This window comes from Capronia coronata (assembly GCF_000585585.1).
Source record: "Capronia coronata CBS 617.96 chromosome Unknown acBCG-supercont1.7, whole genome shotgun sequence".
Lineage (NCBI taxonomy): Eukaryota > Fungi > Ascomycota > Eurotiomycetes > Chaetothyriales > Herpotrichiellaceae > Capronia > Capronia coronata.
Genome location: NW_006912899.1, coordinates 905,820 through 933,218, shown reverse-complemented (window position 1 = coordinate 933,218; position 27,399 = coordinate 905,820). Strand labels below are relative to the sequence as shown.

Below are 27,399 nucleotides of genomic sequence, written 5' to 3'. Positions count from 1 at the left end.
TAGAGATTGGTTTTTGAAACGTCGAGGAAGGGAAGGTAGATTCGATCATGGATCTGGTTGTTACTCTTTTCGTCTCTTGAAATAGCCTACCGGCCGGTATAAGTCCTCCTCTTTCAAAAGTCACCTTATTTGTGTGTCGTCTTGTTCCTGTTCTTCACCACTATATCCTTTTCTGTGTGATTGTCTTTCTCTTTTCTCTCTTTTCTCTTCGTAATAAGTATCCAGCTCCGTCTCTTCAACCCAATAGGTCTTCTCACTCTGTGTTTTGCTTGTGGAGGAAAGATAGGTAAGGAGGAAATAGAGGAAGAGGAGCTCGCGTGGCGTCACCGAGGACAGGATCGGGGAACGGAACAGGATCGGAGGAGCAAGCAAGGGAGAGGTGGCTTTATCGACGCTTCTGACCGAAGACTATCTCACATATCAAGTCTTTGAAAGTAGCAGATTTTATAAGAAGGCTTTCTTGGAAAGGTTCGTTCAAAAACAATGGAAGAGACTCAGTATAAGAACGCTTTCAGGCCAAAAGATATGACAACGATAGCATTCTTTCCAAAGTGCCTCAAAGAAGACATAGTTCTCTCACAAATGTGCAATTAGATGAGGGAATGACAGGTAAGCAATCGACGGGCATGGACAGAAGGCGTGGGAAGTTCACGTACAGGCTACAGGCGGGCTGAATAGAAACCCCCACCAGGTCTTCCCAAGGGCGCGGGCGCGCCTGCACCCTCTCTTCTGTCTGTTCTCTGTCGAAAGAGTGAAGTATAGATGCTATTCCTGCTAGAGAGCTCTTGTTGGAAGCTTTGTTGACCTTTTGCCTGCCATTACTGGGTGAAAGAGTCCAATATGATATACGGGCCCCACTATTCGACGAGGCTGAGAAGGCGGTGCCAGAAAGCTCCAGTTTTACCAAGCACTGGCCATGCAAATGGGATCACAAGCAGACGACAAGGAGCTGCATTGTTCTTATGCTTTAGGGTAATAGTAATGCAGAATGGAACTTGGTTTTTGCACTTTTTTCTTAATTCTGGCATGCTCGCTATGTCTCAGTAAGGCTCAAGCAATTTTGTTCAGCTTATGGCTGAAGTTTTGCTCGAAATTCCATGGCTCAATAGCACAGCCCATAAACTCAGTAGAAGCAGGCATGCTAAGCCACCTGTGCTGTGTATCAGCATGCTCTTTTCCGCTCTGAAAGCCCTTTTCTCGTACAATCCCAGCAGAGCATATTGTCAATAGCACTCCTGTTGTATGCAGCACTTTTGAACGCCAGTCTGCCCAGCACCTTTTCCCCATTGAATAGCTCAGCAAAAGCAATTGTCATCCATTCCATGCATGCAGTTTCATGTTTCAAGCAAGCTTTCGTGTGCTCAGAACGCCTTTGCTACGCCTGAAACGCCGTCATTTCGCTAGTATTCTGCTTCTCCATCCTCTGGAATAGATCCCATCATGTGGCCTTGGTCAGGGTACAATGGAGAGCTGTAGTTGTAGAAATGTCCCTGGCCGTACTCATTCACGTTATGAGCTGGAGAGGGGGAAAACATGCCCATTGGAGCCATGTTGTTCATAGCAGTATGAGTAGGGGTCCCCAGGAATGGAACGGCAGAAGGATTGAATCCTGGCATTGCATAGCCTTGATTATATCCGCCAGGAGGAGTCGCCATTGACTGCATGCCGTACATATTCTGGTTGTTGTAGTTCATGGCATTTCCAGAATACCCGGCGTCGACGTGGCGTCGTGGAGTATTCTGTCGAACAGGAGTGGGTGGGACGTATGCAGTACGCTGAGTACGACGAGCTGAATACTCCTTCGGCTCGACTCGAAGCTTGACTCCGTGCAAAGAACGCTATGATATTGTCAGTATTTGCCTGAATCAATCAATTAAATGACTTACTTCGGCCATGGAAGCACGTTCAGCCTCTTTTGGGTTGCTGAACTCGATGAAACCGAAGATATTGACGCTGTCTTCGGCTGGGATTCATCAGTACTGACCCGTAGAGCGTGTCTTTGAGCCTGTGAACTTACCGAAGTCCTTTCTGATCACATTCACCTGCACAATGGTGCCGAACTCATTGAACAACCCCTCCAGTTCAGGACGAGTCGTTCCTTCTGGCAAGTTGCCGACATAGATGGACTTCTGGTCGACAGCAGAGCGAGGAGTAGAGAAGCCACGAACCACAGGAGATCCATTTGGACCAGGACGAAGACGTGGTTCCACTGGAGGTGCCATATAGAGGTTGTAGCCTCCTGCATGGTTGTTGAAGGACTATTCTGCTGGTTAGCTGTGCCGTTTGAACGCTGGACATGATTCTTACACGAAGAGCATCACGGCAATCCAGGTAGTATGCAAACTTGACGTAGACCCCAGCAGCCATATTGTGTTTGCTGCGATCCATAGCCTGGGTATGAACACAGAGCTCAATTGGACCGTATTTGGACAGCATATGACGAGCCTCAGCCTCGGAAACATTGCCTCCATCCTGTCTGCTCAGTATGACCGCACCTAGACATCTGTGAGTATGAATGGAGAAATGAGGCGTGTGGAGCTTACGTTCAGCTTTGGCACGCTCAACACGGATCTTACGGCCATCCATCATCATGTTTGAGGCAGCATCAACAGCAGCATTTGCATCTTCGACGTTCTGAAGTCATGATTAGCAGTGTAAAGCCCCTAGAGTTGCCGACGTACCTCAAACTGCACGAAAGCAAATGGATGGCGATTCTTGTCCAGGAGCACCTTGATATGGCAAGGACCAAAGCCACCGAAGGTCTGCTGGCACGAAACATACAGATGATCAGGAGAACGCTGATTCGATAGGCTAGGATGTATCAGTAGAGTTCTCGATTAGCTGTCTTGTTCGTACATACTTTGCCACAAAGATCAAAGCATCAGGAGGGTAAAGTCCCTGCGCATTTCGGGCGTTGGGGAGCTGAGAAACGCGATCCGGACGCGGTTCGAACCCATTGTAGGCCATTGGAGTGCGAATATTGCCTTCAGGGCGAGTAGCAACAATATTCTGGGCAAGAGGAACAGGAATGACATCTTCTCGATGTTCAGTGGTTGCAGAGGCGCCAAAAACATCATCGTCTTTAGCTGGCTCCATCTTTGCAGACTCAACGATGTCGGTAGAGGCTGTGGCAACAGGACTGGTAGGAGCAGGAGGTTCAGTGGCATCTATGCACATCAAGTCGGTCAGTATACATTGAACAAGCTGTAATTAACACATAAAATGGCCTGTAGATATTGCTTTTGTCCATAAACAAGCATTTATGAATGAACCATGATTAGGACAAGCCATTTTCGACCCCTAGAATGAGTTTGAATGATGTGTATACACTTACCAGACATCATTGGGCCGTTGTCGATGGTCAGATCGTCCACAGCCTTGGAAACACCTTCAACCTCGTCGATTGGCGAGGTATTTGCAGGCGTATTTGCAGGAGAACGTGTCGATCTGCCAACTAATGGCAGCGCAGGCATGATAACACGTCTGGGAGGCGATTTGCTGGAGGAAGCGAGGCGAGAGGACATCGTGGAGGCCGAATTTGACTGTTCTGAGGCGTTTTTCGAGTCAGTAATCATCCAGAAGCAGCTTTTCAGCCCACAGAAAGCTATACTAACCTCTCAGAAGCAAGGGAAGCACGATCTTATATGCAGAAAGATGGTGTAAACGGGAAGAAAGTGGGAGGAGAAATGAAGCGAGTGGAATCATGAAGTGAGGTGAGTGGAGTCACTATGGCGGAAACGCAGATGTCTCGGCGTTCGCCCGCGTCACAAGGAGTAACATTTACGTTGCGTTTACTTAGTAGCTATAGTGCGCGCCGTGGCCATATCGATGAGTGCATCGGGCGCCTACTACTGCCAGTTTGCATAGTTTTTATTCTGCCTTCTTTGTCCATAGTTGGTGCCCCATTATCATAAGAGTGCCTGGTTTTATTTGATGCCAGTGTGCTTTGTACCTATATCAAAGGTCTTGTATACTATTGAATAGCAGTATCCCTCTATGTTTATACTTACTTGCTAGTTATATTTGGCTTAGGAGTACTCTATAGTTATTGACCTAGAGTAACACTACCTATAGTAGGCACCTCACTATCATATAAGTAGCTAAATCAAATTAATACTGGAACCCTTCGTATCCATATTTTAATTCTTGATCTTACTAGGACTCTGGATACCTCCATATTTATTCTCCCTTTTTGCTATTACTAAAATAGGCGCACTTCATAGTCTCAGATATAGAAGAGTAGGTAGTTCTTAATAGTAGGCTCCTTAAAACAATTATAGTAGTGATTTTCTTTTGATAATAACGGCCTTCATAGGCTTGTTAGGCCTCTATACTCTTTTGAGCTGGGAAGCTGCCAGCTCTATAGTGTATGAAGGGAGGTCTTCAGGGTAGAGCCCACCCTGATTGTGATTAGACGGAGAGGTACATATTAGGGTTAGGGTCCGCTCCTCTATCACTGGTGCCAATACCCCTTTGGTAAGGCGTCCGCCCAACGTCCGCTATGACGTCACAGGTACAAATTTCTGTTGATCCCGGCGTACCACAGCTGCATTCATAATTCCTCTACATCATGGCGTTAGTCAACACCGATCTGGGCAAGGCCCTACCTCTAATTGCATCTGGAAAGGTGCGAGAACTATACGATGTCGACGCGAAAACCCTCCTGTTTGTTGCTACAGACAGGATATCAGCCTACGATGTGGTCATGAAGAATGTGCGCCTCGCTTTCCTCTCACATCCTGCAATGAATCATCCCCTGACCGGTGTTTTTGATATAGGGCGTTCCGGACAAAGGGCTGATACTCACACTCATCACGGCGCACTGGTTCGAATACCTGCGGAAATGCCATCCAGATCTGAGAACTCACTTCATTTCCCTCGAGCTACCTCCGACAGTCCCTCAGCAACTGGTTCCGCAACTGAAAGGCCGAAGCATGCTTGTGCGCAAATACAAAGTGTTCCCCGTCGAGGCCATCGTTAGAGGCTACATCACAGGCTCAGCATGGTCCTCGTACAAGAAGACCGGCGAGGTGAATGGGAAGAAGCTGCCCGAGGGTCTACAAGAGTCTCAAGAGCTGCCTGAGCCCATCTACACCCCTAGCACTAAGGCCGAGCTGGGACAACACGATGAAAACATCTCCACCGAGCAGGCTGAGCAGATTGTGGGCGCAAAGTATGCGAAGCGCATTGAGGATCTGGCGCTGAAGATCTACAAGACTGCCAGGGACTACGCGAAGGAGAAAGGCATCATCATTGCGGACACAAAGTTCGAATTCGGGCTGGACGAGGAAACAGACGAGGTCGTGCTCATAGACGAGGTACTTACGCCAGACAGCTCTCGCTTCTGGTCCAAGGCAACATACACGATTGGGCAGGGCCAGGACAGCTTCGACAAGCAGTTTCTGCGAGATTGGTTGACCAAGAATGGCTTGAAGGGCCAGGACGATGTTACGATGCCGCCAGACGTGGTTGAGGCCACACGCGCAAAGTACATGGAGGCGTTCAAGATTCTCACCGGCAAGACGCTAGACCAGACGCTACAGGAATTGAAGTGATTAAAGAGGGTTCATACATCATACTCGTTCGTGGCTGAATCCAAATATGAACATGCCTCGAATCCTGCGCCTGCTTCAATGCTATGTTAGATTATCTTACAGCAGATGTGTCTTTTGTGCCCACTTTGCCAAAGTGTGGGACTCTCTCCCTGAAGCCCTTCTTCTCTTCCGGCAGACTTCTTTTCTCCTCGAGCTTCTGCGCCAACTTCTCTTCTGTTACCTCGCTCAGTCTCGCACTCCCTTGATCGCCCTCCTCCCAGCCGGTTCGGCCATCCACTTGACCCCTCTCATTCAAGTTCGTAGCCCACACTGCAGCGACGCCCAGTTCAAACGGTCCTGGTTGCCTGTCAAGCAAGCCGATTCCAACACTCTTCACCTTCTGACGCAGCATTTCCGATTGTGGCTCGGTGACAATACCGTGGTTTGTCCTCACGAACTCATGTAATCGGATCCAAACCGTCTCCCACTGACCAGGGTCCTCAGGTCCTTCCGTGCCCTTGTGATATCTGGTGTACAATCGGTGTTGATGTAGGTCTGACTCAACGATGGAATCGGTTTGGATGTTCACCACGTATTTTCTGCCATCACTCTTCACCCGCAAAGCCAGGTACATGTACGGGTCCACATTCCAGAACAGCTCGCCGAAGATTGTGCGCCCTCGGTCCTGGTTCCGCCAGGCTGCGTAGCCGGTCCGCTGCACGTCCGGTCGATTCGCCGGTAGTTTTGTGGAGATGTTGCCGTGAAATAAAAGATGTGCTGGGATCGGAGGATTTGAAGAGGAGTCGGCCGGCTTTTGCGTGAGTTCTGCTGTCGAGAAACCGCCCACCGACTGGTCGGTCATGGACTTCAAGGTCGTAATGGTTTCTGGGTCGGCAAAGTCGAAGATAGGGTATGGCGTGGTCGGTAACTGGAGGCCTTCTAGATTGAGGGCTGCAGCAGTAACACCAATGGTCAGTACTCTGTCCGCTCTGGCATCGCATCCTGGCACTACGCCGGATTACCATCGTCCTCACTGATCACAACATACCGAATTTGGTGGCTCGCTGGACTTCTTGAGTCGTCTTCTTCCAGAAACCAGGCGCACAGCGCCTCACCGTCGGCATGAACATCATTGAAGCTTTTTTCGAGTCAGACAGATGCTAATTGAGAGAGAACGGTTTGCGCATTGCTCTGCACTTCTGCTCTGCTCCCGCTTCAAGGCTGTCGTCACTTGTCCGCATATCAATTCTCCAACCCCAAACTTATGGCCATGCACCGCCGGCCAGAGTCGTCGGAAGTGGCCGCCTAGCGCCCGCGGCTACGGCTAGCACACTCCCGATTCGGATATGTGGTGACGCCGCCTTATACGTATCCAACCAACTGGTGCAAGGTGAGGATGGGACTACGTTACCTTATTCGACAAATATGATGGCCTTATGCAGTTCAGATACAAACAAGTCATCATGCATTCATTCATCTAGGGCGTTACTATATACCATGTACTATATTATTTGCCGACACATGTATCTTTTCATTTCCACGCAGTGATGACCTTGCCCACATCACCCAAGCCTCCGGCGGCCGCATCAGAGACCACGATGCTTTTGACGATGGGCTTGATGCTATTCCACACACCATTAGCCACCATGACAAACTGCCACGATCCATCTGCCGCCGGAAGCAGGCCGACTCGGGCCTCGCGCGCGGGCAAGTTGCCTTGGACGGGTGCCGTCGCGGCGTGCTGTAGTTTGGGCCGAGAAGACATGTCATCGTCGAGGTCTTGCTGCGCGGCTTCATGCTTTTCGTGTGGGGTTGGTGGTTGCTGCGGCGGTTCAGCTCCTCTCACGGCCTCCAACCGGCTTTGGACCTCCTTGACCACGTTGGACTGCATTAGATCTGGGGACTGGAAGTGCGCGGCGGCCAGGCCCTTTGCACTCAGTGCGGACCGCACGGCCTCGGTCTCGCTGGGGTGGCTGAAGCAATACGCACCAACGGCGAGTACTAGCACGACCACGACAAAGACGGCTTTCGTCGCCAGTAGCAGGTACAGCGGTACTATTGGGACGCGGGCAACGTGCAGCGTCGAGTTGCGGCCCTGCTCGAGCAGGTTGAGCTTGGGCTCCATGGCGCCGATGGCATACGCCAGCATGGTCTTGCTCATCTCGTCAGCAAAGGCGTTCGCGAGGCCGACCGAGGTGTTGAGCACCGACGCAGTCTGAGCGACTGACGACAGCGCCAGCGGTATGGCGCTGAGATTCGCGGCGTACGCGAATGGTGCGCTTAGCAGAGCGGCCATGTCGGTCGTAGACTTGGTTTTGTTGAACGTGTGCACGGCACCATCGATCCACGTGTAGCTGACATCGTAGACGGTCGTTGAACAATTGAGTTGCCACGTGGCGCCATTGCCTGGGTCAAGGTCGGCTGCCCAGGCAATACCCTTGTCGTCGCTGGCGAATGGACTGGCAAGGGTATTGACGGGGTCGGCTTGCGGGTAGCCGATAGCCCAAGCGCCGAAGTACAAAGGATTCGTTGTATAGAGCTTAGGGAACGTGTATTGCGCCCGCAAGGCCACATCATCGGCGGAAGGCCCGTTGACCACGTCCCCCACGACGGTCAGTTCGGGATTTTGGGCAAACGCGACGCCGATGTTAGGAGAAACCTGCTTTTCCGGACTGTCACGAAGGATGTTGCTATACAGCGAGCCATGGAATTCGTCAGTGCAGTTGAAGATTCCAGCGTCTTCAAAGTTACTGTTGTCATCGCGCGAGTATTTGTAACACTTGTGTGTGATGGGGACACATTGCGTACTGGTGGCGAAAGTGTGAGCCTTGAAGTCGACCAGTGCATCCTGGTTCGGACTGCCCAAGTAGTAGTAATTGGTTCCAGAGGCATCGGTGTAATTCCACGCCTTGTGGTTTGATGAGGCGTCCTGGGTAATCTTGGGTGCGTCACCAACCCCAAGCAAGCTGGCAACGGGGTAGCACTCGTAGTTCCAAACGTTACAAGGCCAGAAGGTGTTTTGGCGTATGCAGTCATTCGTTCCCCGGGGATTGCCTTGACAGAATGAGCCGGAGTCGGAGCTGGACAACTGTCTCCCGAAGGACAACTGAGCGTCTCGAGGGTAGAGTTGCGTTACAATGGGTGCGGTTGTAGCGATTCCGAACCAGCTATCAAGGATTGGTATGATGAGCCTGTGTGTGGTGTTAGCTGCCAGTGTGCAGGTAGAGGCATGTAAGGAATAACTGACCCCAAAAGAGTGATGGCGAAAAGGGCCAGAGTTGATAACGGCAGCGGCGATACCAATCGCTCTCGACTGCGATAGCGATGCAACACCGTGTCTTTGATAGGGCCCCAGCTGGATCCACCCAGGACGTTGATGAGGATTGTGAGCTGTTGCGGGTTAGGCAGATCAGACCCGTTGCCTCTGTGGCTCTTCAAGACGATGTGCCTAGCCGCATAGAATGCGACCAGGGCCATGATGGAGGATGCACACCATGGAAGAACTCGGCTGGTCCACGAGGCGATGGTCGTGAGGGTCGAAGGGTTGTACTCGACATAGTATGCCCACTCGCCGCCCTGCTTCCGAATCAAGGTGATCCAGTTGGTGATGTTCTTGTCCACTTCATTTGTCGGTATATGGAGCTCTGCATGGCCCGGGTTCAGGTCGACACGATGGTAGAAGAGAATCCCAAGGAGAGCCGCGGAGACGGCAACAATAGGGATACAAGGAAGAAGCACGCCGGCCAAGATCGCCAGATTTGCTTGCACGACTCTCCGCTCGGGTGGCTGGAATCCATTCTCGATAGATGAAGAATCAGAATTAGATTCCTCCAAGGCTGTGACAGTGACCTTGGGCGCAGAGGCCTCGACTTTGGACTCCATGAGAATTGCTGGCACGCGAATGCCCTTCCCACCGAGAACTTGTCATCGTGCAGATAATGAGGGTGCGACTCACCTATTAGTACTTGCAACAGTGCATGGGCTTTGGACTTGATCTACATGGAAGATCTGAGACAGGGAGCGCCATCTCCATGATTTTCGCAGCTGAAACCCATGGTTGCGGCCGAAGCTAGAGGGATAAAAGACCAGAGGCCAGAACGTATACCTATCCTGTTTGGGATAGACGTGGGTGGGGGCATCTTCGCTTCGGCTGCTGAGAGCTGTTGATGCTCGACGGACGCGCAGAATTCGACCCAGAAAGGTATCTGGACCGCATCGAGACTCCACCGGGTTACTTACATGTGCTGTATGTACCACGTACATACCTCCAGTGCTAAAACTAGGGGGATTGTTCTCATGCTGGCGTGACTGACAGGCGTGAGGTAGTAGAAGTCCCGGCATGTTGTGGTGTGGCAGTGAGGCGTGGGGGCTGGTCCTTTAAAGCGGCAACACTTGACAGCAATTTCAGTCTTGTCCCTTACTTACCTAATGTAGACCAATCACATTCGGACCTGACACTGAGCGCGTACTACCAAGTTCCCAAAGTCTCACCGCGTCGACTTCAATCGTTCGACGAGAAAACAGATGGCCACCATCCAAACGGAAATTGAACAGGGAGACTGATCAGCCATGCACAATCAGATACTCCGCAATACACTTGATTCGATCGCGTGTTGATCGTCCATGGTCGCCCCAAAATGAGTCGGTACTTGACGCCAGCGAAAGTAACCCTGCTGGTTGTGGCTCTACTCTACGCCGAAGACGTAGTCCCTACAAGTGAGGCAAAAGTGGTTCTATCTTTCCTTGCTAGTCAAACCATTCCGGGGAACAAAACATACAATGAAACAGAGACAAATACCGAGTACGAACATGCACTGCCGATATCAGTCTTTGAATCAACACTTTCTTCGCATCCCTCCGCGAGGCCGGGACGGTCATTGTACGACCTTCTCTTGAAGCGACTCTGGACCATCGATTGTTTCCACGTCTTTGAGGCATTCATCACCAATCTTCCCTGTCTACTTACCAAGACCAGGGAACAGATCCTTCGAGAGCGAGAGACGGGAGAAGACTCAGGTGAACTTCATGGCCGCATTCTCCGAACTTCTCCGTTGGGTGCTTTCGTTCGTCGTTGCTATCTGGAATATACCAGACTACAGTTCCAAGACAGCATCGCTCTATGGCAGGATTTCCTTTCATACAGGTTTCCCACTTGGCAAGCCTACGAAAAAAAGAACGGATTCGATGGAAGGGGCGCGCTCGATGCCAACCTAGCCAGCCTTCGCATCGATACGTCACATCCCCTGGCACAACTGATGTACGGCAGCCTCATCGAAGATGAGCGAAACACGCACGGCGCTTTCAGCCTGTACGATGTCGAGAAGCTGATGGAGTTTCAAGTCTCGGAACTCCAAAGACTGGGAGGCAGGTTGCCAGACAGTATGAAGTCGAGACTGCGGCAAATGACCAAAGCAGGTACCGTCATTCCCAAACTCGGTCACTATCTGAAGTTCCTTGATTCCTGGCGAGCCGGAGATTATTTCTCGGCATTCGACAACTTGCACAGATATTTCGACTATGCCATGCAGAGCCGAGAGCGGGCTTTCTACCAATACGCTCTGCTCAACCTTGCAATTCTGCAGGCCGATTTTGGCTGTTATGCCGAAGCACTACCAGCCATGCAAGAAGCAATCGCAACGGCGCGTGAGAATCGGGACGTGACCTGCTTGAACTTCTGCATGAGCTGGATCTATCACTTTGGCAGGTCGTTCCCGAGCGAGGTGAATGCTAAGGGAGGCAATGGAATCCTGGGAAATGAGGTTGAAGGACTGGTGTTCTTGAAATCAAGAGCGAAGGATGCGGAAATGTGGAGCCTACTCAGCACAACGCTGCTGAGCGAGGCGAAACTCGGTCTGCAGTATGGCGACAGCCTTGCCGTTGTCTTCGAGAACATCGCAAAGGCTTCCCATCTGAACACGATCCGGTCAACGCAGAGCATCACAGGGCCAACTCTGCTGATGAAAAGCGCAACATATAGCAGGGTTGGCATTACTCACGTGGCCGGGTTGTGCGGACAGGCCTTTCTGCAGTGTCATGTCAAGGATGCACCGATCGAAGACATCCTCAAGTGCAATTGCAGGACCGCTGGTCTACTGGTCCAACGAGGCCGGTATCGTGACGCGGACGAGGTCCTCAATAGCATTCCCGACCACGTGCTGCGGGTGACAAAGTTCCAGAACTATCTCGACTTCTACTCCGGCCTGCTGAAGAGCCGCAGGTTGTTGCACCGGGACGACCTCCAAGCTGCGGAACATCTACTCGATCGACTGAGAGGTCAGGGCCTGCCGGATGCGGAAATCGGCTTCTCCTTGTCTCTCTTGGAAATCGAGCTTTCGATGCGGTTGGGAAATTACAACACTGCGCTCAAAAATGTCGAGGCATTGGCGCGCCGAGCGTACAACGAAATCAGCGACATCGCCGTGCAGACCCGGCTGCTGAACTTGAAAGCCAGGATCCTAGCCGATTGCGGACATCCACTGAAAGGGTTCTCCCTCCTCATCAAAGCAGCGCAAATCGCACACCGTGGCAGGATCTTGCCTTCGCTGTGGGAATCGATAGTCCTCCTCGCCGCACTTCTGAACGAGGCGAGAGAGTTCGCAGCCGCGGCAGATATGCTTGATGCTATCATGCCACCGGTATTGAAGTATCAAGATTGTGCTCTTACTGCTCGAGCATATTCGACTCTGGCCGATACGTTCATGGGCCTAGCTGGGTTGGAAGAGAATAAACCCACAAAACAGAAAGAGTTCATAAACAAGGCCATGGAGAACAACGAGCACGCCTACATGCAGTTCAGATACCTCGAGGATCTGAAAGGTCAGTTGGAAATGCTCAAGAAGAAAGCCACAGTGCTGCACTGGAGGGGTGATTTGGTGCTCGGAAACGATACTGCAACGCAGTACCTTGAGTTGCAGCGGCAACATGAGGCCGAGCGAGTGTAGGACAAAGCAAGAATTCTCGGAATGCATGACACAGTTATCGACCACAAAATGACAGTATGAGGTTATGAATTTGCTCAAGGCATCCACGTCGATAATAGCCGTGGTGTTGTCCTGTTCTCTTCTTCTTTGCATATGTACATTGGCAAGCTCACCGGCCCACCAGTAGCATTCCAACCTCACGGTGTAATATATTTTTAAGTTTGCTTGTCTTTCTTGTGGTAGTTGACCTTGTCGTTCCAGAAGAGAGTCTAGAGACCTAGTTAGTCCAGGTTTTGTGGTCAAGAATCGTACTGCACAGGAAGCGCTGACCTTGTCACCGTCGCCGAAGAAGAAGTTCTTCGTCCGGAGGTTTTGGTATGGGTATTCGACTCGTTCCTCCAGAGGAGGCAGATGCTCCCAATGCTCCCAATGTTCGTTCCACAAGTTCCAAGCGTTGATTCCTCCGAGGATGAGGCAAGGGATGACGACGCTGCAAGGTTGTCAGATCAAGGGTTTCTTCATTGTGTATTAATCCCATATTCGGGTGGTCATACTAGATTGAGAGTTTGCGCCAGAGATCTATGTTATAGTCAGCTCTTGTCCCTCCTCCCTACTTCGGTTCACATCACGAAGACTTACCACTGGTAGCAGCAGCATGGGCTTTCACAGCAGCTCTCTCGCGGTTGAACGCATTGTCGGCGGTTCCGACCAACTTGCTGGATCCTTGCCCAGGAGCTGCGGGCGCGCTGGCGAATCGTCGCTGAAGGGTCGATCGAAGGGCGGGTCGGAAGGCAGGAGAGCGCAGCTGCTGCGCGAAGCGCAGACCAACACGTTGGAAGGACATTTTGACCTGGGTTGAGTGGAGAGAAATGTAGAATACCTAGCTGCGAGACGTTCTTCAACTCGAGACTCAACGAGGTGGTACCACTGCAGCGCCAGAGCTTCAGTCATGGCTTGGCATCGACAGCAACTCAATGCGAAAGTTGCTAGGAGATCACGTGCGCCATGACATAAACAACGCCGCTTTTAAAGCCACGACCTACCGGCAAGGCCGGCCACTTAACCCTGCGAGATTCCCAATCCATCCGATTTCCGTCTTCCTCCCAAAGCAGGCGATCTCGGCTTTTAAATCTTAATTCCAACATAATGTCTACTACTACCAGAACTTGAACTCGACTACTGCATAAAAGCGCTTGCAAGGCAGAACCGCATGTGTTCGTCGGCAGGCCCTTGGTACTGTAGGTCAGGCCTCCAATATGCCGCAGTCCATGTCAAATTATGCCCTTCTACATTGTACAGAGCTTCTTCAACCTCAACGTTATTTCTGAGTTAGTGATCCTGGACGGTACATGCTACTGAGACATGAAACTCATTGTTTCCGGCGCCAGTGGCTTCGTTGCCACAGAAGTCATTCGCCAAAGCTTGAATAATCCAAGCATAACAACAGTAGTCGCACTCGCCCGTCGTCGCATCTCTGCGCCGGGCAATTTGCCTCCTGATGCAGATGCCTCAAAGCTGCGCAGTGTTGTTGTGGACGACCTCGACCAGTATTCTGAGGATGTGAAAAGGCAAGTGGCTGGTGCAGATGCTTGTATCTGGTGAGCGGGCTCCGCCTTCCATATTGAGAGTGACGAATAGCGGTTGATTCCCCCTATTTCAGGACCCTGGCCATCACTCCCTCCAAGTCGCGCAGCTTTCCTTGGGAGGAGGTCAAACGTGTGTGCCATGACTACACCATGACCGGCCTCGAAACCATCTTCCACGCGCGCGCGGGTGACAAGCCGTCACCGTTTCGCTTCTTGTACATCAGTGGCGTGGCTGCCGAGCGTGACCAGACCAAAAAGCCTCGTTTCATGGCTCAGTACTCTCTTATGCGCGTGGGTGGCCAACGCCAACAGTCTGGCATCTTTCTTGCTGATCTTGACAACAGGGTGAAACCGAAAATCAGGTTCTTGCTTTTGCTTCTGCACACAAGGGCGATATGGAGGCTAGTGTGGCCAAACCCGGCCTCATCCTGCCACCTGGCAATATCTTGGCGTGGCTGAGGGCAACTCTGCTCTAATATACCATCTCTATACCAAGCATAGGGGTGGAAGAGCTTGCCGCTGCGATGCTGGATCAGGTCGTAAATGGCTTCGACAAGGACCCCTTGAAAAATGAAGATTTGGTGAGCATCGCACGCAAGGTACTCACGAAAAAGGAGGGCGGTGGATGATAGGAAGAAGAATCAAGCCCTGGAGACTCCAACCCAGGGGGGAAAGAACAGTCGCACCGCCCAGGCAGTGGCAATGCGGCCCTATGCTGTCGCCTCGATCGTGATCATGCACTCCCTCGGCTATAATGGCAGCAGTTGCGGCCTGGTGGTGGCAGTCGGGTCCTGAGTAAGCTGCTGTTGTCCACGCGGGTATCGTCCGAACTTTCGTGCCATCGCGGACCAAGGCCCGGTTGAACCAGGTTTCCACATCATCAACGGTATGGAATGTCACACATGCGCGATAGTCGGGGGCCCAGATATTGCCGCGTGGTTCGGCGCCATCTGCTGGCCCAGGCCGAGCACTTGTAGTCAACCCCATTGCTTTGATAGCTCGTGCAAGCGTTCCGCAGGGGCGTGGAAGTTCATCGGGTGCAATCTCGGAGAGCAGGGTTCCTTGCAAATACTCCATAACGAGGTAACCAGGTCGTCCAAGCCAATGCTCTTTTGGAACGCTGGTGTCCTGGAAGTAGTGATATACTGCGGGGACAAGAAACGAGTTACCGTTGAGGAGCTGGTATGCCAGTCTTTGGTTGGCCGCCTCGGACGGGCGCACGTTTGGCCCGAATTTGACAACGGCGTGGTCATTGAGCCGAAGAACGACGTTCGAGGTGTGTGGACCCATTAGACGATCTGCCTGCAGTCGATTCTGTTCGTAGCCGCGGCACCAATTTATGATCTCCGTATCACTCGCCGTAAGATGGTCCAAGTCGGAGACCATTGCGGGAACATTGGGTGCAGACACTATCCGAGGAAATACTTCTTGGGTTGGTTCGGGATGCGAATCAGGGAGAACGCAAGCATTACGAATGATAAATGATCGTTGTTGGCGCAGAACTTGATACGTGCTCAGGGACAGTAAGACAGACGCTTTTGGCCAGATTTGAAGGGTGACGTGACAAGCCGCAATAGTAGAACACTTTGCTTCTGGCCATCACATCTCCTCAATCAAGCTCCTGCTTATCGATGCACCACTTCTGATGGAAATAGCTCCATAGTTGATCATATGTGCAGCAGCTACTACCACAGAAAAGGTCAGCTAATGGGCGGTATCTGCCTTAGAACCCTTCTATCAGCTCTTTCAGAGTAATGGGTCTTCGAACAGCGTTGGAAAATCCTTCGTGGAAGGACACCCACACTCTGCCTTCGTGGTCGGTAGGTTCCTTTCCCATCTGTACCGCTGAACCCTTGCCCGCAGACGTTGGTCGAGCATCATTGATGATTCGACCAAAGAAATCCCGCTTCAACCCGGCATACTTTGAGAGTGCCTGCTTCTTCTTTTCGAAGGGTCCCTCGTTCTCTTTATTTCCGTCATCGTCCACACCTTTTCTGACGTCCAACATACCCGATCGAGCATGTCTAATGAGCGAATTTTGCAAGAGTCTCTCCTTCTTGAGCTCTTGGTCAAGAACCTGCCGAACAGAGTATCGGATAGGGACTGTTGGCTTTGTGCCTTTATCGAAGTGAAAGCTGAGCAATGTATCCAGAGGACTGTACACTTCGTTAGTGGCAAATCATGACCAAAGAAGCACAACTATACTCACGGCTCCATCCTGTATGCATAACCACCATTCGAATGAGCGCCTCCGCCCTCGATCTCGATGCGGACCTTTTCGAAGGAGATATCAAGGGCCATCATCGTCCGGACTGCATGTTTGATGCATACCTTCTCGGTATCTTTTCTAACACTGGCCATACTGGCAGATCCGCCAGATCCACCGATAACCACAGGCTTGACATCTGGCGCCAGCATTTTGCCCACGTTTGGGATGAGCTCTGTGGCTATTGAGTCAACAGTGCTGAACATTCTAAGCAGGGGCCCCGAGAAGTTTGATTGCAGTTCAGTAAGCACAGATCGAGATTGCTTCTCTGCCTCATAAGCAGTGAAATCGGCTCTCGGACCACTGAAGGGATGCATCTCGACATCTTGCTCTTCGGGCTTTTCCTCATTCCATGAAGTTGTACCTTTGTCGACCGATGCAAAGAGATGGTGGAAGCCACAAGCACTTGTGCTCAGGTACGGTGTCAGTTCCCATTCTTGTCCTGAGAATACTCGGCTTGACAGGCAGTCATGGAAGTGAAGCCAATCGTAACCCGCATTAGGTTTCGAGAGCTGTACATCATCCTGATATGCCTGTGAGGGATACACCGAGAAGCATTCGGTGACCACTCGATCATGTTCCCCCAGCGTATCGATCATCTCCCTTAGAGCTTTGATAGCTGCCCGCTTCTTGAGGTCCGAAACTCCGACTGAAATGCTTCTAGCATCGGCCACAAGCCTTGCATCGTCGGCAGAGAGAGTTGTGGGTAGGTCAGGTAGCCCGGCTCCTTCGAGAAAGACTCGCTCAACGACTTCTCGGACTCCACCACGTCCGGTTGCCTGTGACGCCTGGGCATTTTCAAGCTGAGGCTCGAGCCATTGCTTGGTTAACCGGGGTACGTTTCCACGTGCCCGCAGTTTATGTGCAATCCACTCCGCCTGCACCAGGACACCTCGAATGTCACCTTCTCCGGAGCCTCGAGAGCCTGGACCTCTCTGTTTGCGCATGGCTAGCCCCCAGGCATTCTCGCAAAGTCGACGCACAGCGTCGTTGTCACAGGCAATGGATTCCTTCTCGAAAATTGTCTTCATTCTGACAATGACCTTTTCGATCGGGGCTTTCCGAACATGGATAATCTCAGCAAAGGAGCTTGTTCGCAATGGTCGGAGTGACGGCGCATACACATCATTGCACACCAAGATTAAGGGCCGTAGCATTCTGAATCTGTCGCCCTTTCTCTTGCGGGATTGGTCCTGGCCCTGACCTCCGGGCAGCGAGTTTCTCTGGTCTAGCTGAACGAGATCGATCAATGCCTTGATGAAACCTCCTTCGCCTCCACTCCCGCCTGAGCCAGTAGTGACACCATCGACTTCGTCGACTACCACGCACACAGGACGTCCGCTCTTTCTGGCTTTGCCGTGCTCTTTGATGCCGCGCACCGTCTCCGTGGCAAGGGCGTCTTTAATTCTTCCCTTGACAACATCCCGGCTTCGATCGTCGCTTGCGTTGATTTCGAGGACTTCGTAGCCAGCTTGCCTGGCGCATACATGCGCGAGAGTTGTCTTTCCAAGCCCGGGGGGTCCTGTTAAAAGCAGAATTTTCTTGTGCTGTTGTTCGGTCGGTTCTCTGTCATCGAAGATCCGCACTGATTTCGGCTTTGAGCTGCCCGGAAAAACAAGATCATCCCAGGATTTGAGCCATCTAAGTATAGTCCGATGCGTGCGGTCGTCGCCCACGAGTTCAGTGAACTTTTTAGCTCGGTATTTCTCCGTCCACATTTGGTGTTGGGTCGAGCTGGAACCGGCGCTTGCGATAACCTTCGATTCCCGGAGTAGAGACTCGGAAGTTTGTTCCTCCGCTTTTCTCTGCTTCTCAAAATCTTGGAGCTGGTGTTGCGCCTTTGCATCGTCCATAAGTTTGTGTATGTCAATTCCATAGTATGACTTCTTTGCGCGCCCGTGCAAGGATGTTGACCGTTGTGCAATGATTTGCTCATAAGACAGAGCCTCCGACTTTGTTCTTAGTGGGACGCTCAGTGATGAACCGGAACTCGTGTGAATACTTATTGTCTTGGGCGCAAGTCTCCGGAAGAGTGGTCGAGGTAAGGCTGGCAGCGTCGGACTAGAAGGTGCCTGTCGTTGTGCTTGCTCGGTGTTGTGTCTCGCATCTGGTGTACTGTCGGAGGCCTCGGGGATTGCGGGCAAGATTGACTCTCGTTCGGCAGAAGTTTGGAGCTGGCCAAGATCTTTTAACGTCTCCCTGGGTTCTTCACTCCCTTCATCCCCGCTGTCCTCCAAAAACCCTCCAACTATTCTGGGTCTTTTTGGCTGATGCTCCGTCGGGAATGACTGGAATAGCCTCCGCTTCTTCTTAAGTGGGGTCGCAGGCGGAGGGGAAGAGCTTGCTGGATAGAGTACAGGAGAGGATGAGAAAGGCATTTCGTCTGACGAGGTGCTGCAAAGAGACGGTACAGATTCCTCCAGGCCCAGCGAAAGGTTCTCGTCTGTCAAGTTCGTGGGCATAGTATTGTCGGAGGTCGTTTTGATATGATATTCGCGCTGCACATATAGGCTTTCGAGATCGGTGAATTTCGGACTCGAAGGATCAACAAGCACGGCTGACTTGTTCGCGAGGATGTGAATTTCGGCGCAGGAGGAGAGTCTTTTCCAAACGACGCCATGGAGCATTGCCTGTTGTGTCAATTAACCCGTCGGGTCAAACGCGACGCGCTTCCCCACAGATCGCGTCTCTGACACCGCTGCGCGTCTAGCATGAAACCTTCACCGTATGCCCTCTTTCGGCTGTTCTCGTCACATGTGGTCCGAGCGTCTTCACTGAAGTCCGAGTGACCAGCACAGCGCAGTTCGTTTGAGCAACCGTCCTACATCCGGCGATGTCGCATGAGACATTCCTCCGAGTGCCTCGATCGTTTGATCTTATATTCTTCGAATGGACCTCTTGCGCTCGCCGATTCGACAAATAATCCACCCCCCGACGCCTCCATCCACCGCTTCCTACCAATCTGAAATGCCCAAGGAGAGCATAGCAGACGCCTCCGCGAGAACATTTGCGGAGTAAGTCCAACTGCCCGCTCTTTGCTTCCGAGAATCGTTCAAGCTGGATCGATGCACGGGTTGCGCTGACGATGCGCGCAAAAGGTTACTGTCCGGACCGGTGTTGGATATCTTCGTAGGGCCCGAGGGCCGGCGGTGGTCGCTACACCAAAACTTGCTGATCCATCATGCGCGCTTCTTCGATGAGACCTTCGCCATCAATGGCGAGAACAAGAAGATAAAGGACGGGAAACTGGAGCTTCGCGACGAGGATCCAGGAGCTTTCGAGTTGCTGGTCAAGTGGCTCTATCAGGGCAAGATAGACGACGTGTCCTGGATGCCCAAGGACGTCAAGTGGGACTATGCATTTACATGTCAAAAGCTATATCTTCTGTGCGAAAGTATTGGGCTGCAAGAGCTGAAAAACCTGGCTATTGATCAGTTCCGCCGAGGCTGCCATGAGGCTGGATTGGTTCCTGGACCAGAAGAGATGAGACCCATTTACGAAAAGACCCGACCTTCCTCACCGTTTCGGAGGCTGGTGAGTAAGATTGCCGCCCGACAAATAATGGACCCGGGTTCCGAGAGGGATGCGTCGTCGTATAGGGACTGCTTCGCTGCATCGCCAGACTTCGCCATTGACGTGATCAATGCTATCAAAGCAGGCACTGGTGGATCACTATTCGATGACCCTACCGAAGGAAATTCCTGCAGATTTCATGAGCATGAAGATGGGGAGACTTGCCACAAAACCGTCAAATTCAAGGACATATCCTGATCGCCAGGACCCTGGGACCCAAGGTGCCACGGTTGCTCGGCTTTCAAAGATGATGCAAAGTTGTCATCCGCCGCGTGGCACTCCTGGGCACTCCTGATATCTGCTTGCAGGGCCTGGAACGCGGGGCTATCACAAGCCCTTGAGACTCCATCGCAAGCATCCAGTTGAAACATCCGGGTTGCACATACTTTGCAGCATACCAAGTCTGCAATCCTGCGCATGGTCGCGCGTGCAACGCCGCATTTGCATAGAGGTGTTGCTTCGATTCCCGACATTGAGCATCATTCTCTCCGGTACATTGTCATGTCATTGTGCCTGACAAAATACGACCGCATGACATGCTAACATACGTGCAACGTTGGGGCAGTGGAGCTCCAAGTTTACCCTCAAACCCATGCACTGGCTCTCTCGCCAGTCGCCCAATCTCGCCTGGGCAATCCAGGCGCCTTCCGTGGCCTCGGCCGCCGCATAATAAGGTTGGAGGGTTGTAATGCCCTGCCACCCATTGTCGAGGAATGCCGACATACAACCAGACTCCGAGGTCAGCGCGCTCGATGAATGCTGCGTTTATGTTGGCGGAGCTCGCCCTTAAAGTTCGGTCGTTCGAAACTGCTGTGCGAGTCCCTGTATGCAGGTGTGCTCTTTTAACACTCTGGAACACGCGCACGAAGGCGCATATAAAGAGAACAGGTACCGGTCCCGGATGGGTTCGACCCCGTAGACGACTTCATCCCAACCAACTGAGATAGGTAGGCGGTATTCATCCTTCCTGTCTGTGCCGTGCTGGCTTTCCAGGAATACCGCTTCTGTCTGTATGGTGAACATCCAAGAAAATAGCTATTGAACATAATAGGACCAAGCTGTCAAGGTCATGAAATCAAGAACCCATCAAGCACAAAGATCATGAACATTGCAATTACCGAAGCTGGGAGTTGAGCCAGGGGTCTCTGGAGCAGTTACCTTCAATGCATTTGCGAGAAAGCAAAGTGGTTGTACCGATACTAGGGGCAGTTGTATACATTGCCCAGATCACAATCAATCGAATGTTTGGTGTGATGTCGTACCAGCGCTATCCCCATCTAGAAGGTGACATTCGGCAGAAGAGGTGCAATTGTAGCATCTATGGCAGAGCGGTTCAACTTGTGCGCCCTGCGCCGTCTGTAACCAACTCGATGCGTATGAGGGATTAGGTACTTAGGTACCTAGTAGGTGAGAGATGTGTAGTCTGGAGCGTGGCCGAGCATACCTAATGAAGGACAGACGGCACCAATCGGATATATTCTCCGCGTCACCTGACTCAGATCTTGGCACCGCCGACTTTTGGAAAGTCGTGTCTCGCCCGCGCAGTTTCGCGACTACCAACAGGGCATCAAGGTCTTTGTGTCCAGGGCAAGCCACATCGTCGCCGCGACAAGTCTTCACGCCGCACACCATCCCATCGATCCTGGCACCGTTTTTCACATCTGGTCACTGACGCGATCGAAGTGCCTCTGTCCAGACTTTTCGCAATCCTTCCTAGGCCTTAAACGCCTTGTTGGTCAAGTTGGTTAATCAACATTCAACCATGGACGACAATCAACCAACGCCAACCGACTTGAAGCAGGAGACCTCAGATGCGGCTGAAGTCACCGGCGCCGCAGTGGTCGAACCCACAACTGTAGACGCTACGGAGCCGACTTCTCAAGGTACGCGTCGCAGTGGTGGTACAAGGATTCACCTTCGCACATCCCAATTCAATGTCGCAAATGTCTCTACTGACACATATCAATAGAAGCTGGCTCCCCAAGCAATGCAAATGATACAACATCTGCTAATCCTCCAGACGCGCCCAAGTCTCCACCAGCAAAGACCGAGGGAAGCGGCGAGCAAGAGGATGCCGAGATGGGTGGAGTAGACGACGATGCCAAAGCAGAAGAAGCAGATGCTGAGAAAGACAATATGGAGGACGCTCAAGGGACACCGGCCGCGACCAATGCCGAAGAGAATCAATCGGCACAGGCAAAGTCGAATCTCGAAGCTGCGGCCAACGCACATCTAGTAGCGCAGACTCACCAGATCATTCTCCCGAGCTACAGCACTTGGTTTGACATGCAGACAATCCACGCCATTGAAAAGAAGTCACTGCCAGAGTTCTTCAATGGCCGGAATCGAAGCAAGACACCCGCCGTATACAAAGACTACCGAGATTTCATGATCAACACCTACCGCTTGAACCCAGTCGAATACCTCACAGTGACCGCATGTCGGAGAAATTTGGCTGGCGACGTGTGCGCAATTATGCGAGTACATGCCTTCTTGGAGCAATGGGGTCTGATCAACTATCAGGTGCGCAACGTTTGCTTGGCTTTGATGCTTTCCGGAGCTGACAATGATAGGTTGATCCACAAACTCGTCCAGCCAACATTGGACCACCGTTTACCGGACACTTTAGAGTCACAGCTGATACACCGAGAGGACTTCAGCCATTCCAGCCCGCTCTGAGCACTTTCGCCGCCCCTGGAAAGCCACATCCTTCAACCGATCGGGCAAAATCAGCCACCCCAGCGGCTAAGGCAGACTTGAACCTGGAACTCCGCCGTAATGTGTATGACGAGAAAGGGAAGGAGATTAAGACGAGCGAAGAGCCAGCGGACAAACAGACAAACGGCAGCAGTGCCACGGCAAATGGCACCAGCTCGGATGACGCTGCTACTGCCGCCATCAAAGCAATGGAATCGGCTGCAAAGGAACCGATGAAGACCTTCAACTGCTATTCTTGTGGTATTGACTGCACCAGATGTCGTTTTCACTATGCCAAGTCCGATCCTGCCCCGGGCGGCACAAACACCGCCGAGGCCAAGTACGATTTATGTCCGAACTGTTACTTCCAAGCAAGAATGCCCAGCAACCACCGTTCTTCAGACTTCGTCAAAATGGAGGAGCCCGCCTATTCGCCCATTCCCGACAAAGATGCACCCTGGACGGATTCGGAGATTCTCTTGCTCCTGGAAGCGTTAGAGACTTTTGATGATGACTGGAATAAGATTGCAAAACACGTCGGCACAAGAACGCGAGAAGAGTGTGTTCTCAAATTCTTGCAGCTCGACATTCAAGATCAATACCTGGAGGATTCGGCATTGAATGGGTCGGCGATGAGGCTTCTCAGTGGCCGGACTCCAATCAGCCAACTGGAGAACCCGGTCATGTCAGTGATCAGTTTTCTTGCTCAGATGGCGGACCCTAGTATCGTTGCTGCTGCATCAGGTCGATCTATTGCGGCGATGCAGAAAGAATTACGGAAGCAGCTTGAGAAAGGCATGGGTGGAGTCGAGCAGGCCACCAAAGAGAAGGAGAAGGAGAATGTCAAGTCCGAGGACACGATGGAAGTGGATGAGAATACGGCTGAACAGCCCTCCGCGGCTGGCAAGGGTGCCGATGTCATCAGCGATATCGCCACAACGGCCATGGCCACGACCGCCGCTCGGGCGAGCGCTCTGGCCTCTCACGAGGAAAGAGAGATGACTCGACTGGTTGGAGCGGCCGTCAACCTGACTTTGCAGAAGTTTGAGCTCAAGATGGCCCAGTTCGCCGAAATAGAAGAGATTGTTCAGGCGGAGCGGAGAGATCTGGAGAAGGGCCGCGAGCAATTATTCCTGGACCGACTCTCCTTCCGGAAGCGAATGAAGGAGATGCTGCAAACTTTCCAACAAGCAAGTCTGAAAGGCGCAGAAGAAGGCACCCGGATGATGCAGGACTCCATGAACGCCAACGCCGGACAACGATTCGGGTTCCAGACACCCGAAAAAGATGCCACTGAAGCATCGGTGAATGTGATGACTGCTGGCGAAGGAAAAGGCGTCGAGCTCTAGTAGAGCACAGCACGTCTGGTGCATGTGCACATCTATTGTTATTTTTGAAGCTATTCGATTGGCGTTGCTTGCCGGCATGGTGGTGCCTCGGATGGGTTCCTTCGCCTGAGAGGGTCTCTAGACGGCAAGGGAATAAATGGTTGGCGGGTCCGTTGCTATCCTTTCATGGCTTGATGTGGGCCTTCGTAAAAGGCAAATAGGACGGTCTGTGTATAGCATTGTTGGACAAGGCCTGACTCGGGTATGTAGCAATAGAAATTGCAGATTATCCTTCGATCTCTTCATACGACATACACTCAAGGTTCTTGGAGAGGCATCTAGGACAAGGCAAGTTGAAGCGCTGCCTCTGACTTGTGCACGTCGGCCCCCCTTACGGGACCAGTCAGCCCAATTTCGAATGCAAATTGCTATGCTCAGATGGTTCTTCTTTCGTCTGATGAAAATTCAGACAAATTCGCCTGAATTAGTGTCCTTATGGGAGGATTTTACACTGTTGTCATGCCCATAAGGCTGAGCGGTAGTGGATCCGTATCCAGATCTTGACGAGCGCAAGGCGGGAACTTGAATGACGCCTTCCTTCTCCACACACTGCAGTGGAAATTGGTGATCGTGGAGATTGGAAAAGCAGCCGAGGCTAACGGTTCTACGACTTTAAAAGAACGTCCATCAATCAACAGTCGTATCAGCATAGATACTCCTGCTCTCCTCTCGCTAAAATCATGGTATTCCAATAAGGTCTCTATAGCGTAGACAAATCATCCGTGCGGCTTGATGGACCTCAACCGGAGAAATTGCATGTGTTTCCCAACACGCCATTGGACTCCGACACCGTCGCGGCTTATGTTCCAGGATATGAGCATATTTGTGGCTGCCTATATCCGCACGACTATGACACCTAGTCTATTTATTTATCATGCAGCGAAGGTCACGAATTCTGTTCACCATACGAACTCTATGATATCGGAGAAGAAGACTACTTACTGTCTTGCAACGGGGAAACATCAAATTCGGATTCATGAAAGGCATCATATGCGAAGATAAATCCAGCCTCTACCAAACAATATATGAGCGAATGCTAGATACCTAGGTATGTTTAGCTGGTGCCCAGGAGTCTGGCTCACTTCACAAACGAACAACCCAAACAAAGTTCTCAAGTGCCAAAAACTTTTTCCACGAACCCCTCTGATATGGGGGTCGTGGGAAGTGAAACCCGGGTTCGCAGGGTTCTCCCGTTCATGGCTGGTTGGCGTCAATCCGGGTTCGCAGGATTCTTATACTTCGACCCTCGAAACGGGTAGGCTCGCTGGTTGGTGTTAACCCGGGTTCGCGGGGTTAGTTAGAACAACAAGGATCGATCGATCGGTAAGTAATATCGCCCAGTGGGTTCGAACATGGGGGTTCGAACCGGCGCTGAAACCGACTGAGTCTCAGAAAGCTGCCGTCGAAACGACTAGACCATGAGAGCCAGTTTCAGCCCACACTTGGGGGTCTTGGTGATTGTTAACAAAATTCGTGAATGCAATATATCAACACCAATTATCGCCTGCAGTGAAGACTGAATAAGTCATCAGCCAATCATTGGAAGGGCCAGTGAATGTTTGACTATTCACATGCGCAGAGCCTTGAGAAAACGCATGTAACAAGTGGGATTGAAAATACTGGAAAGTATGTTGTCTCTTTCTCATGGACTTTGATTCTATCTTGTTGCCCTTGCTGGGGCACATTGGCAGGCATCATGCTATGTTGATGAAGTGAGATTCTAACAGACTAGTCACCCTCTCTCGCCAGCCTTGCGCCACCTATCCTAGGCACATACCCGCGAGATCTTCTCTTAAAGCTTCGTGGACGGCGCTTTGCATTTTGGCAGCTTCAGCGCAAATTGGTTCACTTGCCGCAGGGCCTTGGAGGTACGAGCGTACGACACCACGGCTTGCTCAACCTCGCTGACAAAAGCCCGCAGTCTGAACCCTTCCAAACGGTCTTCATGATAATCATCCTCGCATGTCTTCTGCGGTACCTTGTTGTCAGCGTCCAGCTGGAAAAGGATGTCGTTGACCAACAGGATGCGTTGGCGAATGTCATATATGGTCTTCCACGACTGGATCCAGAAACTCGACAGTCTCGGTATTTCAAACCCCTGTGCCGATGCCCTCAGGTTGTCGAGCTCGTGTCGAATGATAGCCGACATTCTTGTCAATGACGACAATGCCTCAGCGGCATGATGTCTTGCTGCTGTCTCCATCTGGTCGAGTCTGTGGTTGATGTCGGTGCAATCCTTGCCAACCTTGAGACTCAACTGCATGATATTGTTGCACAACGAAACGCGTCTGCGGGCATGGACGTCTTCAAGTGTTCCTTCGTCATCATCAACTCTAGTAGGTTTGATCTTGGGCCAACTGTGCCTTTTCGGTGTTCTGTGGTACATCTCCTTCGTGGAGTCGGTAGCCTCAATGGTCGGCGTCCATGACTGGCTCCGTGCTTGAGGCTCACAGCCGGAGACGGTAAGTGTTCGGTCCATTTGATTTTGAGTCGACGGGGTTCTGAACTGAATGTAGGTCCGGTCACTCAGAATGAATCTGGAGATTGGTAGAGGCTGTGATTCAGCTGGTACGTAGTCCAGAGTATGCAAAGGTTTGGGATGCTGAATCGCTGACGAACGCCTGAGGAGACCTCAAGGGTGTAATCACGTTGTGTTTGAATGCCTTACACTCACGGGAGTAGAGCAATGATTGCTTGTCTCCGTTGTTGTCTTTCAGCATCGCTTTCCGGGTTTGCTTTTGTCAAAGCAGAATCAAAGGAAGCCATCTGAGGTTATATGGACCTTGTCACCTCTACACGGGACCTTGTGATCGTCCGGCACGAGGACCTCCGTGGATAGAGCTCCGCATTCACTTTGGTAGCGCTTCACCACAGCCTTGTCACGACAAAAATCTTTCCCGTGGTGTGCCATGCTTGGTCTAGCAGTGCAAAAAGCACAGCAGTGGTTACGGAGATCATTGGTTACTGTGTATTGGTCCCCTGAGCGGAGAGGGGTGCACTCTGACCTTCGGCACCGGTAGGAGGAACGAATTGGGAAAGTGCACTTCTGTGCATGAGACGGACCAGACTTCAGCAAGATCAGAGGCAAACAGGTCACAGCATCTCATTGGCACATCGGGTCAGGAGTACGAGCTCTAGATGATAGCAGTTTATTCATGAAAAGCAAGTTTTGAGCGGGAGCAACTACGGGACCAACGGTCGCCGAAGCTTGATACGGCTTACTTCCAAAAGGGGCATATAAGATGCCTAAAGAGACTGCAATAAGGTTTGGCTCTTCGGTTCAGAGATTGAGTTTGGAGCATCCAGCGACATTGTGCAAGTCCTCTCTGCTTGGTCAGTGCCTAATTGGCTCAGCAAAACCACAGAAATGCCCTGTCAGGCAAGCAGAGGTCAAGAAGACGACGAAAGAGAACCAACACTGTGAACTCAATAACC

General features: G+C 51.6%; 12 protein-coding genes across 12 annotated transcripts; 5 read left to right on the top strand and 7 right to left on the bottom strand.

The window, feature by feature from the left end:
* Window positions 1-1,400: 1,400 nt before the first annotated feature.
* A1O1_07901 (uncharacterized protein) lies at window positions 1,401-3,473 on the bottom strand (the record flags this gene model as incomplete). The annotated part of the gene is made up of 8 exons (XM_007728767.1): window positions 1,401-1,838; window positions 1,887-1,963; window positions 2,018-2,258; window positions 2,308-2,495; window positions 2,544-2,634; window positions 2,682-2,811; window positions 2,861-3,167; window positions 3,335-3,473. 8 exons carry the CDS (start codon window positions 3,471-3,473, stop codon window positions 1,401-1,403), a joined length of 1,611 nt encoding a protein of 536 aa, XP_007726957.1.
* Window positions 3,474-4,570: 1,097 nt separating this feature from the next.
* On the top strand, window positions 4,571-5,555 carry A1O1_07900 (phosphoribosylaminoimidazole-succinocarboxamide synthase; the record flags this gene model as incomplete). The annotated part of the gene is made up of 2 exons (XM_007728766.1): window positions 4,571-4,714; window positions 4,779-5,555. The coding sequence occupies 2 exons, from the start codon at window positions 4,571-4,573 to the stop codon at window positions 5,553-5,555; spliced, it is 921 nt and encodes a 306-aa protein (XP_007726956.1).
* Window positions 5,556-5,646: 91 nt separating this feature from the next.
* Window positions 5,647-6,664, bottom strand: A1O1_07899 (uncharacterized protein; the record flags this gene model as incomplete). The annotated part of the gene is made up of 2 exons (XM_007728765.1): window positions 5,647-6,485; window positions 6,583-6,664. The coding sequence occupies 2 exons, from the start codon at window positions 6,662-6,664 to the stop codon at window positions 5,647-5,649; spliced, it is 921 nt and encodes a 306-aa protein (XP_007726955.1).
* A 401-nt stretch (window positions 6,665-7,065) lies between these two features.
* Window positions 7,066-9,416, bottom strand: A1O1_07898 (uncharacterized protein; the record flags this gene model as incomplete). The annotated part of the gene is made up of 2 exons (XM_007728764.1): window positions 7,066-8,725; window positions 8,782-9,416. 2 exons carry the CDS (start codon window positions 9,414-9,416, stop codon window positions 7,066-7,068), a joined length of 2,295 nt encoding a protein of 764 aa, XP_007726954.1.
* A 755-nt stretch (window positions 9,417-10,171) lies between these two features.
* Window positions 10,172-12,475, top strand: A1O1_07897 (uncharacterized protein; the record flags this gene model as incomplete). The annotated part of the gene is made up of 1 exon (XM_007728763.1): window positions 10,172-12,475. One exon carries the CDS (start codon window positions 10,172-10,174, stop codon window positions 12,473-12,475), a length of 2,304 nt encoding a protein of 767 aa, XP_007726953.1.
* A 194-nt stretch (window positions 12,476-12,669) lies between these two features.
* On the bottom strand, window positions 12,670-13,298 carry A1O1_07896 (cytochrome c oxidase subunit 6a; the record flags this gene model as incomplete). Its single annotated transcript, XM_007728762.1, has 4 exons — window positions 12,670-12,723; window positions 12,785-12,944; window positions 13,009-13,033; window positions 13,094-13,298. The coding sequence occupies 4 exons, from the start codon at window positions 13,296-13,298 to the stop codon at window positions 12,670-12,672; spliced, it is 444 nt and encodes a 147-aa protein (XP_007726952.1).
* A 518-nt stretch (window positions 13,299-13,816) lies between these two features.
* On the top strand, window positions 13,817-14,516 carry A1O1_07895 (uncharacterized protein; the record flags this gene model as incomplete). Its single annotated transcript, XM_007728761.1, has 3 exons — window positions 13,817-14,052; window positions 14,115-14,331; window positions 14,385-14,516. 3 exons carry the CDS (start codon window positions 13,817-13,819, stop codon window positions 14,514-14,516), a joined length of 585 nt encoding a protein of 194 aa, XP_007726951.1.
* Window positions 14,517-14,643: 127 nt separating this feature from the next.
* A1O1_07894 (uncharacterized protein) lies at window positions 14,644-15,426 on the bottom strand (the record flags this gene model as incomplete). The annotated part of the gene is made up of 1 exon (XM_007728760.1): window positions 14,644-15,426. The coding sequence occupies one exon, from the start codon at window positions 15,424-15,426 to the stop codon at window positions 14,644-14,646; it is 783 nt and encodes a 260-aa protein (XP_007726950.1).
* Window positions 15,427-15,763: 337 nt separating this feature from the next.
* On the bottom strand, window positions 15,764-18,684 carry A1O1_07893 (uncharacterized protein; the record flags this gene model as incomplete). The annotated part of the gene is made up of 2 exons (XM_007728759.1): window positions 15,764-16,196; window positions 16,250-18,684. 2 exons carry the CDS (start codon window positions 18,682-18,684, stop codon window positions 15,764-15,766), a joined length of 2,868 nt encoding a protein of 955 aa, XP_007726949.1.
* A 589-nt stretch (window positions 18,685-19,273) lies between these two features.
* On the top strand, window positions 19,274-20,077 carry A1O1_07892 (uncharacterized protein; the record flags this gene model as incomplete). The annotated part of the gene is made up of 2 exons (XM_007728758.1): window positions 19,274-19,320; window positions 19,405-20,077. 2 exons carry the CDS (start codon window positions 19,274-19,276, stop codon window positions 20,075-20,077), a joined length of 720 nt encoding a protein of 239 aa, XP_007726948.1.
* A 1,564-nt stretch (window positions 20,078-21,641) lies between these two features.
* Window positions 21,642-23,925, top strand: A1O1_07891 (transcriptional adapter 2-alpha; the record flags this gene model as incomplete). Its single annotated transcript, XM_007728757.1, has 3 exons — window positions 21,642-21,762; window positions 21,849-22,402; window positions 22,453-23,925. The coding sequence occupies 3 exons, from the start codon at window positions 21,642-21,644 to the stop codon at window positions 23,923-23,925; spliced, it is 2,148 nt and encodes a 715-aa protein (XP_007726947.1).
* A 1,831-nt stretch (window positions 23,926-25,756) lies between these two features.
* Window positions 25,757-26,443, bottom strand: A1O1_07890 (uncharacterized protein; the record flags this gene model as incomplete). Its single annotated transcript, XM_007728756.1, has 1 exon — window positions 25,757-26,443. One exon carries the CDS (start codon window positions 26,441-26,443, stop codon window positions 25,757-25,759), a length of 687 nt encoding a protein of 228 aa, XP_007726946.1.
* Window positions 26,444-27,399: the final 956 nt, after the last annotated feature.